The sequence below is a fragment of the Balaenoptera musculus genome, chromosome 9, assembly GCF_009873245.2.
Source record: "Balaenoptera musculus isolate JJ_BM4_2016_0621 chromosome 9, mBalMus1.pri.v3, whole genome shotgun sequence".
In the NCBI taxonomy this organism is placed as follows: Eukaryota; Metazoa; Chordata; class Mammalia; order Artiodactyla; family Balaenopteridae; genus Balaenoptera; species Balaenoptera musculus.
In genome coordinates, this window is record NC_045793.1 from 12,517,524 (window position 1) to 12,534,248 (window position 16,725).

General features: G+C 52.9%; 2 protein-coding genes across 2 annotated transcripts in view; one reads left to right on the forward strand and one right to left on the reverse strand.

Moving 5' to 3' along the window:
* Positions 1 to 591: 591 nt before the first annotated feature.
* LLCFC1 (LLLL and CFNLAS motif containing 1) lies at positions 592 to 1,454 on the reverse strand. The gene is made up of 2 exons (XM_036864280.1): positions 1,310 to 1,454; positions 592 to 770 (listed from the first exon to the last, which is right to left on the reverse strand). Exons 1-2 carry the CDS (start codon positions 1,449 to 1,451, stop codon positions 592 to 594), a joined length of 321 nt encoding a protein of 106 aa, XP_036720175.1. The 5' UTR covers positions 1,452 to 1,454.
* A 3,158-nt stretch (positions 1,455 to 4,612) lies between these two features.
* Positions 4,613 to 16,725, forward strand: part of TRPV5 (transient receptor potential cation channel subfamily V member 5) — a 28,065-nt gene continuing 15,952 nt past the window's right edge. The window contains exons 1-10 of the mRNA XM_036863372.1: positions 4,613 to 4,629; positions 5,120 to 5,253; positions 5,660 to 5,805; positions 7,811 to 7,908; positions 8,049 to 8,171; positions 8,644 to 8,781; positions 9,016 to 9,114; positions 9,262 to 9,437; positions 9,831 to 9,977; positions 11,909 to 12,121. Coding sequence (XP_036719267.1) covers positions 5,678 to 5,805; positions 7,811 to 7,908; positions 8,049 to 8,171; positions 8,644 to 8,781; positions 9,016 to 9,114; positions 9,262 to 9,437; positions 9,831 to 9,977; positions 11,909 to 12,121 — 1,122 coding nt within the window. The 5' untranslated portion in view covers positions 4,613 to 4,629; positions 5,120 to 5,253; positions 5,660 to 5,677. The remainder of the gene's footprint in view (positions 4,630 to 5,119; positions 5,254 to 5,659; positions 5,806 to 7,810; positions 7,909 to 8,048; positions 8,172 to 8,643; positions 8,782 to 9,015; positions 9,115 to 9,261; positions 9,438 to 9,830; positions 9,978 to 11,908; positions 12,122 to 16,725) is intronic.

Genomic DNA, 16,725 nt, shown 5'->3' on the forward strand with positions numbered 1-16,725 from the left:
TCCCCTTCTGTTCCAAAAATAAAAGCTGGCCCTTGGCTTCTGCCTGTCTCTTAAGAACACTTTCCTGCTATGTCCGATGCCTAGAAGTCAGAAAAAAATCAGCGGAGAAACTGCCAAGCAGAGTTCCAAGGACGTGGGACAAGGAAAGAACCAGTGAATGAGCTAAAGGTCGGTGGAAACTGGTTAGAGACAAAATTAAGCTGCCCCCAATTGTTCCAGGATTTGATTGTTATTACTTTTATTGTTGCTGCCTCCCTACCCCTAATCTGTTGTCCTGAACAAAGCCAGGAGAGGCTGGGGAAGAGAGAAGGGCAGGGGTCTGGTGTCTCGGCTCTTGGAGATGGCCCTCAGAGCGTGGGGAGGAAGGTGGGCAGGGTCCATGGACCGCTGAAAGGCCAGCATGGGGTCTCTCTGATGCTGCGTCCTGAGAGGGAGGGTCGTGGGCAAGAGCCAGTGAGCCACATTTACGTTACCCTCGGGAGAAGCGCTCCGGAGCCCCACGGGGAGATGGTCAGTAAGCTATCATGAAGCGGAGGTAGATGTCCAGGTCCTCATCCAGGAACAAGGCCACCACCTCTGCCTCCATGTCCCTCATAAAAAAACCACGATGCTGGCCAGGTTAAAGCAGAAGGCAAGGTCAAACAGGTGGTCACAGATTGCCACCGCCTCTGACGTCTGGTCGTCCTCTTGCTGGGTCATGTCCACCGCCTGCCACAGCTCGCCCACCGAGGAGGCCACAAAGTGCTCTTCAAACTGTTCTCGATCTTGGTCTGAAGCAGGGGACGGGGGACAGCAGCGTGAAAGGACTGTTTCTGACTGCCCCCGCCCCCCGCCCCGGCCGCCTTGGAAAGAGGAAGGCGTTGGGGAACCTGGGAGCCCAACGGCCCACGCCCTTGTTCTTGACCACAGAGGCGATGATCCATCTGGGGGGTCTCTTCTGGTCTGTGTGCAGCCATGGCCCCAACTCAAGGGCACGCACTCCCCTCTGCCAATTCAAACTGCCTCCTCCAAGGTGTTACCTCATTTGGGGAGTGAGGGACCAACGTAGAGAAGGGTGAACTTCAAAGACTCTCTTCCCGTATTCACAGGGCCCCATGCACATCAGCTGGCCCCGGCACACCCTGAGTGTGGCCCTGGCGAGGAACCGCGGCTCTAGACCCTTTACACGACACTCACACTGCAGTAGTAGGGCCTGGGGTGATCGCCCGTAACCCAAACCTATCTCAGCTTTCCCTCTGGCCTGACCAGTGACCTGACTCCAAAGAGATCTGGTCCCCGGCTTCAGGCATCGTCCCCCTTCTTCACCTACCTGTAGAGGGTGTTTTCTCTTTCTGACTGCTCTCGTCCAGGCCTGGGCTCCCTTTCTGAGGCTTCACCCCCTTGACCCGCAGCAGCAGCAGGATGGATGCCAGGAATGCTGCCCTGCAGAGCTGGGAGCCCAGGGGAGTCATGGGCCTTCCCTAGTCCCCAGTGCCCGGCAGGACCCCCTCCTCCCTCCCCTGTCTGTTGTCCCGGCCCTTACCCCTTCCCAGCACCGTTTTCTCCCCTTCCCTTCCATAGGACCTCTGATGTCATGAGCTCTGTGACATCACAGCCGTGGGCCTGACCCTCATCCCGTCCTCTCGGAGAGTTCCGTTGGCAGGCAAGAGCGTGGAGAGTGTTTAGCAGGGGGCAACTGAGGCTTCTAGGATGAGCACAGTGGGCCATTCTGTGCAGAGCCACAGCAATGACTTAAGAGTTTGTGGAGTCCTTTCACGTCCATTATATCATTAGATCCACATAGTAACCAGGACTCGAAGTCACGGTATTGCCATACCCATTTTATAGATGAGGGAACTGAGGTTCACAAAAGAAATGATTCGCCCACTGAAGATCACACAGATAATAAGGCGCAGAGCAGGGCTCTTGGCCGATTCTTTAGATTCTAAATATCACACCTTCCCGCTCCTCTGTGCAACCTTTCTCAAAGGAAAGCGACTTGCATAAACTGAGACCCAGACTGGATGTCGAAATGGGGATCTTCAAGTCCTGGGCTGTGCATGAGACTCAGGTCCGTCAGAAATGAAGGAGGGGGAGGGCGTAGGTGGAGGAGGGGATAGGTACCTGCTCTGGGTGTGAGAGAGAGACAGAGAGCAGAGTGCCTTGGACCCAAGTGGAAACCTTTCTCTCACTCCTCGTCCTCTCCCGGCTTCCCTCTATCCTAGCCATTGCCCTCTTGTACTGGTAGACTGAACACCATCTTCCCTCATTCCACATCCTCCTGTACTCAGACACAGAGGAAAAGTTGTTAAGAAACCCAGTGTCTAAACTCAATCTCTAAAGGGTGGGAGGAGTTACAGTCTTCAGAGAAAAATCAGTGTGGCAGACAGAGGCAAGGATCCCAAGTAACGGATCTCAAGAGACCTACCTTCACGTCCCAATGCCTGCCCTGCCCATGACCCTGGTGAGCACAGACCTGTTGGTGGTAATGGGCTGTGGCTAATTAGCATCTGCTTCCTGGAGCAGAGAGATGGGGAGACAGTATGAAGCCCCACCCTGAATAACCAGAGGCAGATACTGGCCATGAGCGACAGGAGGGGGTGCCAGGACAGGTGGGAGGGGGGTCTTAGACACGTTGGAACTATCACCACCAGCTCACACCACTCCTGGCGTCCACGCACCCCACACCTGAAGGCAATGCAGGGATGAGGATGTGCGCAGAAACACGTACCCTTCCTGAAAGAGGGGATCGCAGAAATGGAAGGGCCCGTGGAGCTTCCCTCCCACAGATGCCGCCCACGCCGGCAGACAGGCTTATCGGGAGACTCTCCCGGACAGCCGACACGGCCTCCTGTGTACTTCCTGTTGATCCAAGCCAGGTGACGGGGTGACTGGGGAGCGGTACAGGAGGTCACTTGATGATGGGAGAGGCAAGATTCAAGTAAGCAGGCGGCCCTGTTCACCTGTCCCTTGCACTCATTGACCTGCAGGTTCAGGAAATGATGCTTGAATGGAAAAAAATCACTAACCTCCTCCTGGCTATTTGGGGGAGGAGCCTGTTGGTTCAAGGCTAAATGAGAAGCCATCTCCGGCTCTGTGAGTTTGCCTGGGGAGGGTAGTTGGGCGTCAGGGTGTCTTACAGGGGCGGCTGGAGAGGAAAGAACCCGGTGGCACCGCTACCACTGCCCCCATTCCCTCACCACCCACCCGCCTGATGCCCTGTGCTGAGGAGATAAATCCTTGTAGGAAACCAGGAACCCCTTCACAGTTTTTTCTTATTACAAAAGTATATTAAAAAATTATGAAAAACAAAAAAGGCAAATAATTCCACCATCCAATGACAATTCCTCTTCATGTTTTAAAGGATAGTATTCAAATTCTTTCCCTACATGGCTGTGGGGAGGTGGGGTGGGAGGGTATGACAAAAACATTGAAATCTGGGTTTATATGTTTCCCTCCTCCTCATCACATCAGAATAAGAGATCTGGCTCCCTTGGCGCCAAGGGTCTCTGGGATAAGACAGGGAGGTCGGGGCCCTGGACCGGCTCTTACATACTCGCGCTAGACCCTGAGGCACCATCTTGCAGGGAAGCTGCTACCTGAGGGAGAGAGCTTGTAGGACTCCTTGCCTGCAGAAAGCTGCCAGAGAATGAGGACGGATGAGAGGAGAGAAGGGAGAAGAGGGTGGCGATGCAGGACGTGACCAAGGGTATGGGGGGACGGGGAGGGAAGCCAGAGGATGGAAGAGGAGAGAACTCCTTAAAGATTAGGAGGCCATTTCTGAATCTCCAGCCTACCAGGTAGGACAGGAGGGACAGCCTGGTCCCCTTCAGGCAGCTTGTTCCCGCCCCTCTCATTGGAGAGGACAGTGCAGGCAAAGGAGCGCAAGCGGGAGGGGAAGACCCAGAGGTGGAGGCCCACGCCTGGAGGGGGCCCCCCTTTCCTCCTCCGGGACCCAAGGACCATGCCCTTGGTGGCCAGCCCTGCACACCTGCTCTGTGCGGCTCTGACCGGGCCCTCCCGCCTCCACTCCCTCCCGGACTAGCATTATGGGTTGAGTGTTTCCCGGGCAGGTGCTCCTTTCCTCTGCCGGCCCTGCTTATCAGCACATCTACACCCCCAGCTCACCTTTATCGCTCCCTCCATCTCCTTAGACTGGAAGTCCCAAGGCTTCAGAGGTCATTACAACCCCACACTGCTCCAACCCCCAGCAAAGCAGAAAAATGTCCCACAAGGTGACCCCTCCCCCTTCCCAGCCGGCATCTCCCCCCTTCCTGAGGGAGAGCGTGCTTCCCCGTCTCAGGCACCTCCTCTTCTTTTCTTATTTTCCTTTCAATTTTCATCCCTCTGTAAAGGTAATTTTGTCCATCCTTCAGTCTCTAGAGACGCGCTCTCTTTCTTACAGCAAAAGAAAGGAGAGGTCCCTGCTCCTGAAGACCTCCAAGAGGGAGGGTCCCCAGCCTGTCTCCACCCAAGCCTCTCATCTTTATAGGCAGAAGGTTCCCAAGAAGCCACGGGGTCTGACGGGTGATTTGGACCTAAGGTTCCACCTTGCAAGCCAGCTTTGCCACCAGCCGTGGGTAATCACATGCACGTCTCCCTGCTCTGTCTTCTCATTTAGGAAACAGAGAACCTTCAGCCCGTTCCCAGGTACCTCGTAAATCTGTTGAATGACTGCAATTCAATAACGTGGATATACCTCTTGGAAAACAACAGGAAGAAAAGTGGAAACTGTCATATCATAAAATAATTGAACACTGTCTTATCTTTATATGCATACCCCTCCTGTTGACTTACTCCTGGAGAGAGTCCCATGATTTCCTCCAGGTTCCTGCTCTTCAGTCTCTGTGGGAGTGCAGGGCTCTCTGGGGTCTCCTCTGACTGGAAGGGAGGAGCTGGAAGGGAAGAGGAGTCACTGGGCTGTGTCAGGAGGAGGCTCAGCCAGGAAACCTCCTTTGAGGCAGGGCTGCAGGGCTGCAGGGCTGCAGGGTGGAGGGCAGAGGTGACCGCAGCTCAGACAAGCAGGTCTGGGGGCTTTTGAGCTCATCTGTGGAAGAAGAATCAACTGTCCTTGAGCTGTTATGATTGTGCTTTACAGACACTTCCGTGAGAGCATGTAAGTATTACCCCGATTTTACAGATTAGAAGATTAGAAGACTGAGGCACAGAAAGCTCACCTAACTGATTTGCAAGGGCTCAGAGCCAGGATTCAAACCTGGACCTGCCTGATTGCGGAGCTGGAGGGCTTCGCTTCTGTACTCTCTTGCACCCAAGGTAATCGCTCACCTGGCTTGTGGGACCCACCTTTAGGCTCTCTCCAGGCTCCCAGTCCAGATTCCTGGGCCACGCCCCTCTCCCTTCCCGGTCTCAGCCGCCCTAGCCCACTGATAGGAACAAACTCCTTCCCCCTCCCCTCCCAGCTCTGGGGCAGGCTCTGTGCCCCAGGGGCTCTCCCTAGAAAGAGCTCCTCCCCCTCCAGGTAAAGCCTCTCTCTCCCGGCAGGGCCCCCAGTCTCCTCAGTGCACGTGCACACGTCCCCACACCCCACAGCCCACGGCGCACACAGGGCACCCAGGAGGTACACTCGGTCTCCATCCCAGCCCCCACCTGCTCGCCTCCGCTTCAGCTGCTGCTGAGTCCTAGACCAGCTCCCCTGAACCACATCCCCGTAACTTGCCAGTGCCCGAAAGGAGAAGACATGGGGCCTCCTCCACCCAAGGCCAGGGGACTCTGGATCCAACTCCAGAAACTTCTGACCTCCTGGCTGGGGGGACAGCAAGACTGGACTCAGCATCTGGACGAGGCGTACATGCTGCAGCAGAAGAGGTAGGCTGCTCCTCCTCTCCCTGAGCCTCAGACCCGCTGCCCACTGGGTCTGTCTCCCCGCCAGAGCAGTCCAGATTTCAGTGCCAGGCACCGGGACGGGCCCAGCGCACCTGTCACCAAAGCCCGGCTGCTCTGTCAGTGCCGACGGGGGTGTGGCATTGGGCCACAGGAAGGGGGGGCAGAATGATGCCAGGGCTCTCACCTGGTGGAGGAGGGCAGCGGGGGACCCAGAGGGGCCAGGCAGGAGAAGCCAGGGTGTATGGCAGGGGAGGAGCGGGGCAGGTGGGTGCGGACTGGCGGAGAGCAGGGTGCCGGGGAAGCACCGAGATCCTGTGGGTTTTAGGACACTTGTCGGTTGAAGAGAGAGTGCGGAATTACTGTTAACGGGAAGGAGAGGTGATGACGTGCGAACGGGGGAGGAGAGCTCTGGTCTGTGTAACACCTGGAGCTGACCAGCTGAGCGGGGAAACCCAGGTGACACTGGGGAGGCCCAGGGGGGACTCATAGAGTCCATCCATCTTTTACTGAGTCTCCTGGGTGCAGGGCTGTGCTAGGTCCCAAGGAGACAGAGATCGAATAAGGCCTGGGCCTGTTCCTAGGGCAGTTCAGGCAGGACTGGTGCCCCCGGGGGCCAGAGCATTTCATGGCCAGCCCTGAGGTCCAGACCCTGGAAGACTAGCCGGGGCAGGGACCCGTCCTGAAGGCAGGCCTCTGCCTCGGGATGTTCGGGGGACTTGTCTCTCGTCGGAGAGCTGCCGTTAGCAGATCTGGGGGCAGCGGGGGCTGGACGCACGGGCAGTGGCTTCTCCAGGCCAGAGGCCTGAGCACCAAGGCTGTGAGCAGAGCCCTTAGCACAGGGGGTGGACCCTGCAATCCTGGCCCTGGTTGCTCTGAGCTGGACGCGCTCACACAGAGGGTCTAGGTGAGATAGTGGAGGGAGCTGGCCCTCACTCCGCCAGGTCGCCCTGGAGAGCACTTCCCTGAGGGGCAGACCCGAGCCCTACCTTGAAATCAGCACTTCTCCTTCCAATAAAAAGCTTCTTTCCCCTGGCTCCTGGGACCATTGGAAGAGAGGAACTGGGGGCTGGGGGACATCACAGGAACCACCGGTCAGTCTGTTTTCCTGCCTTTCACCTCTCCCCTCCCGACCCTCTACCTACCATCCCTGTGTTCACCTTCAGAGCCAACACATACTTGCCCAGCAGGAATCGGCTTCAGCTTTATCTCTTGTTTGGCTCATCCAGGCGGGGGAGAAACAAAGATTAACCGCAGAGGTACTACAGGATGGATATCTCCACAAGCTCCTCCCACCCACTCCGAGACGCACATGCTCAGAGAAGCTCACAGCTATGCTCTTCCTCAGTTACAGACAGCGTGTTTAGATGCTTGAGTCTAAGGGTCACCATAGGAGGGATAGATCCTTCACGGTCCACCTCAAAACTCTGCCTCCCCGCAGCAGGAATGTGTATCCAAACAGCCCCCAGCAGAGTCAGAACTTCGGCAGCTCCCAAGTCTCCTAGCTCTAAGAGCTGGCCTGTCTCTGAGCCCCCTTCTGGTCTCTCAAACTCCCTTTGGCTAAAGAGAGCTGGTTCAGCAGACCTGGGAGCAGGGATGAAATCGGGCAGAAATTCCCTTTCCTCCACCTGCTCCAGATCCCCAAGTTCCCAAAACATTTATTCAGCTTAGACTGACTCAGCCAGGCCCACCAGGACCACTCCTTCCGTGGCCCGAGCCCTCCTCCCTCAGGCACGCCACCCCTCATTCAGCTGAGCCACGAGGCCCCCCACATGGGAAGAAGTGGCACGATGTGACCACATGGGGACCCTGAGACAGGCTCTTGCCCCAGGCTGACCCTCAGCTAGAGTCCAGGAAGCAACGCTGCAATGGGTCACTGCACATGTTGTGTGACCCATGTCTGTCCTAGGCACACAGTGTCTCTGTTTCTCTCTGCCCTTGCCCTCTCTGCCATTCTGTCTCTTCCTGACTCTTGTTCTTCCTCTCCCAGGATTCGAGAGTCTCCTCTGCTTCGGGCAGCCAAGGACAATGACCTGTGTGTCCTGAAGAAACTTCTGCTGGACCGAACCTGTGACTTTCGGCAACGAGGTGGGATGAGAGTTTGATGTGATGGAGATGGGGCAGAAGCCCCTGCCCCTCCCCAACCCAGGGCTCTGAGGGTTCCTGCAAAGGGGCCTTGGTGCGTGTCTCTGGGAAGTGTTTGATGCTCGTGTCTCCCTCCACTCCAGGAGCTCTGGGGGAGACAGCGCTGCACATAGCGGCCCTCTATGACAATCTCGAGGCCGCCATGGTGCTGACGGAGGCCGCCCCGGAGCTGGTCAAGGAGCCCGCCATCTGTGAGCCGTTTGTAGGTGAGGAGCCTGAACGGTTTTTCAAGGTGGACACAGGTAGGAGAAGGTCTGAAGTCATCTCTTAAAATGAGCCTCAGAGGGTAGGTCGGGGAAGGAGTGATGGAGGTTCAGGAAGGTCTCCCTTGAGTTGGAAGGAAGGCAAAGGTCCTGGTCTTGGCTTTGGGTATCCGTGACCTTCTTGAGCCATTTATTATTTCCCTTCAACTCCTTTCATGTTCCCTGAAGGACAGAACTCTCTTTCTTTCATAGCAGCACAGAGTGATTACCTTTATATGCCACCCCCAGTAGTCGAGGTGGGGACAGCTAAGTGAACTGCTGGAGGGATGACTTGTTCTCAGTCTCACACCACTCTGCTGAGTCGAGGGCAGAAATCTATGCAAGGATCTATCCGGGATCTCCTGTAAGCCAGGCGGATGCTGTGTCTCCGAGAGAACCGGGAACAGACCCCATGACTGAGGGCTCTCTTTTCCAGGTCAGACGGCACTGCACATAGCCGTCATGAACCAGAACGTGAACTTGGTGAAAGCCCTGCTCGCCCACGGGGCCAGTGTCTCTGCAAGGGCGGTAGGCTCAGCCTTCTGCCTCGGTCCCCACAACCTCCTCTACTTTGGTGAGAGCCAGGGCCAGGGCTGGGAGGATGGGGAGGGGCCAAGAGCAGAGGGAGGGCAGCCTGACGAGGCTCCGTGCCTGGGGAAGCTGGGAGGGGTCCGCCCTCTGCACCGTCCCGCCTCTGACAAGTGTCCCCAGGCCCAGAGCTGAGAGGTGGGGAGGGAGAGGCAGTCCCCTGGAGAGACTGCCCATCCCAGCCTGCACTCTCAAGCCGCGGGGCCCTCTGCATCCCCAGGGGAGCACCCTTTGTCCTTTGCGGCGTGCGTGGGCAGCGAGGAGATCGTGAGGCTGCTCATTGAGCACGGCGCTGACATCCGGGCCCAGGACTCCCTGGGTGAGCGCCGGGCTGCAGGGGGAGCTGGGTTGCTCAGGAGGGGCCGGGACAGCCCTCAGGTCCACCCGGGGTGGGGGGTGGGTGGTCATGGGGAGCATCAGGGACTCTAGTCCCCGTGGCCGCGTGACAGCCCGCGTCCTCCCCCAGGAAACACCGTGCTGCACATCCTCGTTCTCCAGCCCAACAAAACCTTTGCCTGCCAGATGTACAACCTGCTGCTGTCCTACGACGGGCGTGGGGACCACCTGCAGTCCCTGGACCTCGTGCCCAATCACCAGGGCCTCACCCCCTTCAAGCTGGCTGGAGTGGAGGGCAACACCACGGTGAGGGACCCTCCCCCAATTCCAGTGTGTCCTTCTCATGACCCTTTTTCCAAAACTCCCCAGAAGGGTGGTGGTCCCTCACCTCCCAACACCATCACTGAAATCCTCAGCCTCAGAAATTCCTGACTCAGGAGGATTAGAGAATCTTACTTGGGAATATCTGCTATGGTAACCCAGAGTTCTGCTCCCCTCGCCTGTTCTCTTCTTTCAGATCTTTATAGGGTTTGTGGGAAGGAAAGGTAGCCAAAAAATTAAAAGGTTCATGTCAGCAGAGCCTTGTCAGTTCTCAACTGTCCGTCAGTCCCAAGGAGTAAGCGAGCATATGCTGTTGCCCTTGACCTGCTCCTTATATGCTGACCGCCCCCCCCCCACCTCACCCCTGTGTCCACACAGATGTTCCAGCACCTGATGCAGAAGCGGAAGCACATCCAGTGGATGTGCGGGCCGCTGACCTCCACTCTCTACGACCTCACGGAGATCGACTCCTGGGGAGAGGACGTGTCATTTCTAGAGCTTGTGGTCTCCTCCAAGAAGCGAGAGGTATGGATATCATGGAGGATCAGGAGCTGTCAGGTGTCCGTGCAGAGCCTGTCCGTTTGCTAAGATCCTGGGCTCCAGACCCTTCCCTGCCCTGTAATAGATGGGGATGAGGACGGACTCCTGGGACCTTTGGGAGAAAATGCCAATCAACACCCGTTTCCTAACTCCACTCTCCCTCTGCTTAGCTCTGGTCCCTTCCACTTACCTTTCTCATACTAACATTGCATATGAGGAACTCTCCAAATGGAAATTGCTTCCTCTCATTCATTCATTCATTCATCCTTTCAGCATATTGAGCTTCTTGCTGTGTCCCAGCCACTGTGCCAGGAATTAAGAATACAGAAATAAATAAAACACAGTTCCTTTCAATCAACTTTGTCAATTGCCCATCCCTGTCCTCAATAATTGTAATAGGGTACAACATAAACCATCAAAAGGGTCTGTACTATGCACAGTGGCAGCAGAATGGAGGTTGGTTTATCTTGGCTTGGGTAGACCAGAGAAGATGTCACAGAGGATGTGCTTGAGCTGGGGCTTCATGGAGGAGTTGGGAATCACCAGGAAGATGAAGAAAAAGAGAGCTTTCCAGAGACGGAAAAACACGTGGGTCATTCAGACAGTACTGGATTGAGTGATATGAGGGAAAGGAAAGTTTGTTGAAGACTTATAGGGGGAATAAAATAGTTTGTGTTTTCTGGATCCTCCAAGATGGTGGCAAAATGTAGTTCCCATTGTGTATCTGCCACCTGACAATTTCCTAGGAACCCTTCTAGAGCCCAACTCGGGTGATCACTGGTACTAGTGAACAGAGGAAAAGGTGAGTGGCTGGTTGGTATGAACTTCCTCGGGGCAGGATTTCTTAGGAATTGGAACCCCAGTCCGTCTGGTGGATTGTGCCACCACAAATCCTTGGTCTCTGATTTCAGCTGCTTCTCAATGTTCCGCTACAGGTTTTATTCTTGTCTTGGTCAACTATTCTATTCCCTCAAAATTCCTTTCTAGCCCCTTCTATATCCCTCACTGCCTTCACCTTCAGTTCTATCAGGAGACCCAGATTCGTTCATTATGATGAAAATAGAGGCTGTCTGGCTGGAGCTTCTTCAACTTCCTGCCTTGTCCTGCCCAACAGATCTGGAAACTGCCCACTGTCTCTCTCCTCTTCCCTCTAGGCTCAATGGAAAAGGTATTCTTTCTGCTAGTGAATACTCCCGCCAGCTACGCTCTGACTTTGCCTTTTCCTACTTTCTCAGATGTGTTGTGCTGTCCATCATCCTCTCTCAGAGCATCTTTAACATCTCACTGCCTACTTACATCCGAGCACTAGCCCACCTGGCTGAGATTATGGCCACGCCCCACTCTTTGTGTCCTCTCTTGCTCCTCTCGGGTCCACGATACTTGTAGAGCAAATCTGACTGCCTCCTTGCTTGAACCTTCCAATTGCTTTCCATTGCATTCAGAAAACAAAGTCCAACTCCTTACCTTGACATTCACGAGGTACCATGATCTGGCCCTTAGCTGCTTCACCCATGATAACCCCTGCCCACCCCTCCAACAGGTTCTGCCATATCCCCAGCCACACCTCATCTGCCAATGTCTTCTCACACCTTCTTGCCTTGGCAACTGCTGCTACTTTATGGAATGACCTTGCCTAACTGTCCCTTCACTCAACCATTTACAGCTCATCCATCCTTCAGAGCCTCTGTGGTGCTATAGGTCCTGGTGTTTACTTCTGTCATGGTTTATCTACAGCACTACCATGAGGCGCAGCATACAGTAGAAGCTGACTGGTTGTCTGTAAAAGAAATGACGGACGAACTGAATGCATGATGCTCATGGTGATCAGGACCCTGCCCATCTGGGACCCAGTGGGAAACCCAGCGCTGCTTCTCGCTACGGTGGTCACCCCCAGCTGCACTCTTCTTCCGTGGCAGGCTCGCCAGATCCTGGAACAGACCCCAGTGAAACAGCTGGTGAGCTTCAAGTGGAGGAAGTATGGGCGGCCGTACTTCTGCATCCTGGGGGCCTTGTACGTGCTCTATATGATCTGCTTCACCATGTGCTGCATCCATCGCCCTCTCAAGTCCCGTAGCGGCAACCGCACCAACTCCCGAGACATCACCATCCTCCAGCAGAAGCTGCTCCAGGTGACTCTTCTCAAAAGGGGATGGAGGGAGCTGATAGCATGGGGTGATGGCGCTGGAAACCAGAAGCACGCTACCTGGGAAAGACACCACTCGCTTGGCTCTGGCAGGGGCGGGCTTCTGACCACCCAGACAGAAATTAGGAGGGAGAGAAGGGGACCAGAGTGGGGGCTTAATGAGTAAGAGTGGACTTGTCCAGGGAACAATGGCTTTCTTGTGAACTTTGAAAGAATGCTTGGTATTAAAAACGTCATACTTTTGTAAAATTCCCTGTCATTTACAAAGAGGACCAGACGTTTGTAAATGTGACCCTCAGCAGAAACCGTGCTGCTGTAAAGGGAAGAAAACTGTGCTCCAGGTCCACTTCTGAGTCTGTTTCTGGTCTGTTAGGGCAACACAGGCATCTTTCTGACCTGCATTCTCTTCTGAGCACTGTCAATGCGAGCACACTGGCAACGATGTATCAGCTGTCTGGCCACCTGTCAGGTGTGCTGCAGAAGGACGCCTGGACTGGGTAGCAGGTGGAAGTAAATAGTCTCCAAGGTCCCCTCTACTCTTGTGGGCTTGCCATTCTGTGGGTCACCTTCAGAGACCTGGGGTGAGGATGACTGAGTAGAGGTGTGGAGTAGATGTCAGAGTCTGCTGTTGAAGAGAGCAAACCCCTTGGCATGACAGAATGAGCAGACTCTCGTGCATACTTCTGGGCATATACATTCAACACTGGGTTCGTTTAATAGGTAACCAAAATTCTTGTCCTAGTGACCTGAAAATAGCTGAAAGGGAGTGAAGGCATGTGGGCAGAAAGCAAAAGACAGAGGAGGAAGAATTTTGCCAGGCGAGTAAGAGCTTGATGACTGGAGATGTATGCCCAATGCAGGATGGGCCAGCCACAGGTATAGCTCAGCCTGGACTTGGAAGAGGGGTAGTTTGGGATAGTTAAGGAGCAAAGAACCTGAGTCAAGTTAGACCAAAGAGAGTGCTACCAAAGATAGCACAGAGAAAGAACAGGGCAAAGAGCCTCACGGAATCCTGCAGTAGGTCAAGACACTCCATGCTTCTGTAATTTCCTCTCGGTATGTATACAGTGTGCTGTTGTATCCAGAGCCTCTGTGTCTCACAAAGCAGGGTTTGCTGCCTGGAGAAGACAAGCCTGAGTCGGGTGGGGCTGCCTTGTTAGAGGCGGGCAGAGGCGTGCTCAGGGGAGGTTGTGTTCCATGCATCTCAAACTAGACATGAAGGTTGTCCCTGGTGTGGAGACCACACAACAGGAAATAAGGACATTTAGGAGATGGCCAGCTGAGACAGGCGAGTGGCTAGCGACGGAGGGAATGGGTAAACATGGGGGTGGCTGGACTTTTCCAGCGTTCTTGGCTCTATTTCCTCAGATGCATTCTTTTCCAACCTTCCTTTGTTTCAAACTTACTTGGGGGATTTTCTGGATCTAGAATGTAGATAGCCTTCTAGCCTAAGAGTTGGGTGGTGCTGAGCAACTGATTACCACTGAGTCTTCTTCCTATGTGTCTCTTTCTCTTTGGGGCAGGACTAATTATGTACAGACCTGTTCCTTTGACCCAGATAGTCTAAATTATTATTAGGAGATCCCTCCCCTTGCCTCAGGACTATGTGAAGCATAATTATAGCTGAGTGCACGAACTTTCCTTCTGTTTGCTCTCCTTTTCCTTCCTTGTCCCCTTTGGCATTTTTACCCTTTTGCCTTCCACTTCGATTAAAGCCACTTTGGCCCAAATAGAAGACTCCTGACTTTCAAATATTCTTTTCTTGGTGGGGGAGTGGACTTAAGAATGCTGCCCTAAGAGGTTTGAGTAGCAAAGAACATCAGTGAAGGTCTGTGTCTTTTGACATTACCCCTTGAACCTTAGTCCTGAGTTGATGGAACCCCTATGCTCCTCTTAACTCAGTCGGAAGTCAGTTGGGATGAGATCGGGGGCTCCCAAACACATCACCACGACTTGAAAGATTCTGCTTTCATAATGTGCCACATTTGTTAAATAATAGGAAATTCTTTTTTTCTACATTTTTATTACTTGAAAGTCTTAGAAAAATGAAAATGTACCAATACAGGGTCTTGACTTGATTAATGCAATTGTCGCCACATTAATTAGCCCATGGAGCTTTTTCTTAGTTAAATGAATACTTTTATATCCAATTATATTAATAAATCTGGACATATGGAGCTCTCGGTCACTGTAGGATTTCCTCTTTGGGTCTCATGGGATCTAGAAAAGTCACTGGGCTCCATGAGAGTAGCCCAGAACACCATCTCAAGACAGTTGAAATGAAAGAAAATACTCCTTTATTTATATGAGGTGGCACAAGCTACACAAAAGCAGACATATATGAGGGTAGAGTCAGTTTATCTCTGTGCGGTTTTGGAGATATCTCAGTGTCTTCACTCTAAGATGCCTCATCGCTCAGCCATAAAAGTTAGGCTTTTCCAGGGTTTCCCAAGAACTCTATAATTAATTAGAGTTCATTTTCTGTCTCCATTCAGTGTCTACTTGGTGTAGGCAGGACACCGTGCACTATGGTCCTAGTTCTCTTAGGTTTCCAGGTGAGCAGAAAGTTCAAAGTCTGGGATTAGGAAGCTTAGGTTTGAGTCCTAACTCTGAAACCAAATAGCTGTTTGACCTTGGGCAGATCCTATCTCTTTCTAGATCAGTAGTTTTTAACCAAGACTACACATTAGAAACATGGGAGGCTGGTAAAAATACTGGTTCCTAAGCTGCCCCACACCTGATACATTAGAAAGACTGAAGCTGAGGTCCAGGCAATGGTATTTTTAAGAAATTCTTTGAGTGATTCTCATTCTCAGCTCGGACTGAGAGCTTCTGGCTTCATCTTTGAGATCTACTCAGCTTTCCCGTGTGAAGTCGATCACTCTGATCATTTAGAGCCCTGATTTGCTGTTCAGCAAGAGGGCATTGATCTCCCATCATCAGATTTCCTTTTGGTGTCTTGAAGATTTCCTTGATCTCTCCGCTGCCCTTTTCCCAAAATCACTTTGCTAATTCATTCACTACACAAGTAATCACCAAGAGCCTAGTGGGGCCTGAACATTGCTGTAGGTGTTGGAAATTCAACCTGGTCTGAGCAAAACGCAAGTAACCTCTGCCTTTTTGGAGCTTACAGACTGGTTGACATTAATTAAATGAATAGATATTGCAACCTGTGACGGTTACAATTCACATGATTTTTTCCTATGATGAGAAAACAGACAGGGTGCTGAGAGAGCTTATAACAGGGGCCTGGGCACTCTGGGAGGTCAGAGAAGGCTTCCCTGAGGAAGGTAACTGAGCTAAGATGTGGGTATGAATTAAAGGTGGAAAGTGAGTTCTAGGCAGAGAGGATGCATATACAAAGGCCCTGAGGCAGGAAGACCCTTGCCAGTGTCTAGGAACTGAAGGAAGACTGGCTAGAGTAGAGGGAGCTGGGCAGGGGCCGCCAGATGAGGTTGTCCTGGCAGATCTTTCCCAAAACTTTCCCAAATTATACAGGACCTTGCAGGCCATACGGAGGATTTTACTCTTTATCCTAAAGGTAGTGAAAGGCTCAGAAGGATTTTAAACAGGGGAGATGCTTGAGAACACTTTTGTTTCAGAAGAATGTCTCTGTTTGTAGGGTGGAGGACAGGTTTGAGGGGGCCAGGGAAGATGTGGGGAGACCAGTTATGAGACTATTACAGTTCAGCGAGCAAAGATAATGGTGGATTGGCCTCAGGATGTGATGGGGGGATGGAGAGAAGGGGTTGGCGTCAGGGGACTTATCAAAGGTAAAATCATCACTACTGCACAGTGGATGGGATGTAGATAGTCAGGGAGAGGACGTGGCAGGAGTGACTCATAGGTTCCATTTATTTTAAATCATCCTCTACCCGTAACGGTCAGTGGGATTGCTTTTTCTACACATCACAATTCCTCATAAGCTCTCGACAATCCAAAGCACTACAGCTATTTGAAAACCCAATTGATCTCCAGCTCTGTCCTGCTTTACTCAGGGGTCCTAACCAACTCACTTTGGAACAAGCACAGCAAATTAAAGACAAGACAGAGGTGAGGAGAAGCAGGGAGCCTGGTAGATAAAAATAACATCTACTGGGTGTTTGTTTTGTGCACTTGATGTGCATTTACCAGTGCTTCTGAGATCTTATTAAAATGCAGATTCTAAGAATAAGGCTGGCGTGGGCCCTGAGATTCTGCGTTTCTGACTCACGGCTGGGTGATGCTGATGTTGTGATTCTATGGACCACATTTCAGATGACAAAGCATTGCACCATTTGATCCTCATAGATACCTTAGTAAGTAAATAAAATTATTATTACCATTTTAAAGATGGTGACTCTGAGGTCAAGAGAGGTTTAGTTCTTCGGTAAAGACACTCAGCTAGTAAGGGCAGCGTTGGGGTAAGGGTCCTGGTCTGCTTCACTTCAGAACCTTTAATACGAAGCCAGGCCATTTCTCCCTCCAGAGTGATGTGCTCAGTTCCAGGCTTCTTCCTTGGAGGATCCACTGCGTGAGGAACTCATGTCTCCAGGCTTTGAGAGCTAGCCAGGGCCTGGCACACTCACCTGTTCCTGGGCACACCTGATA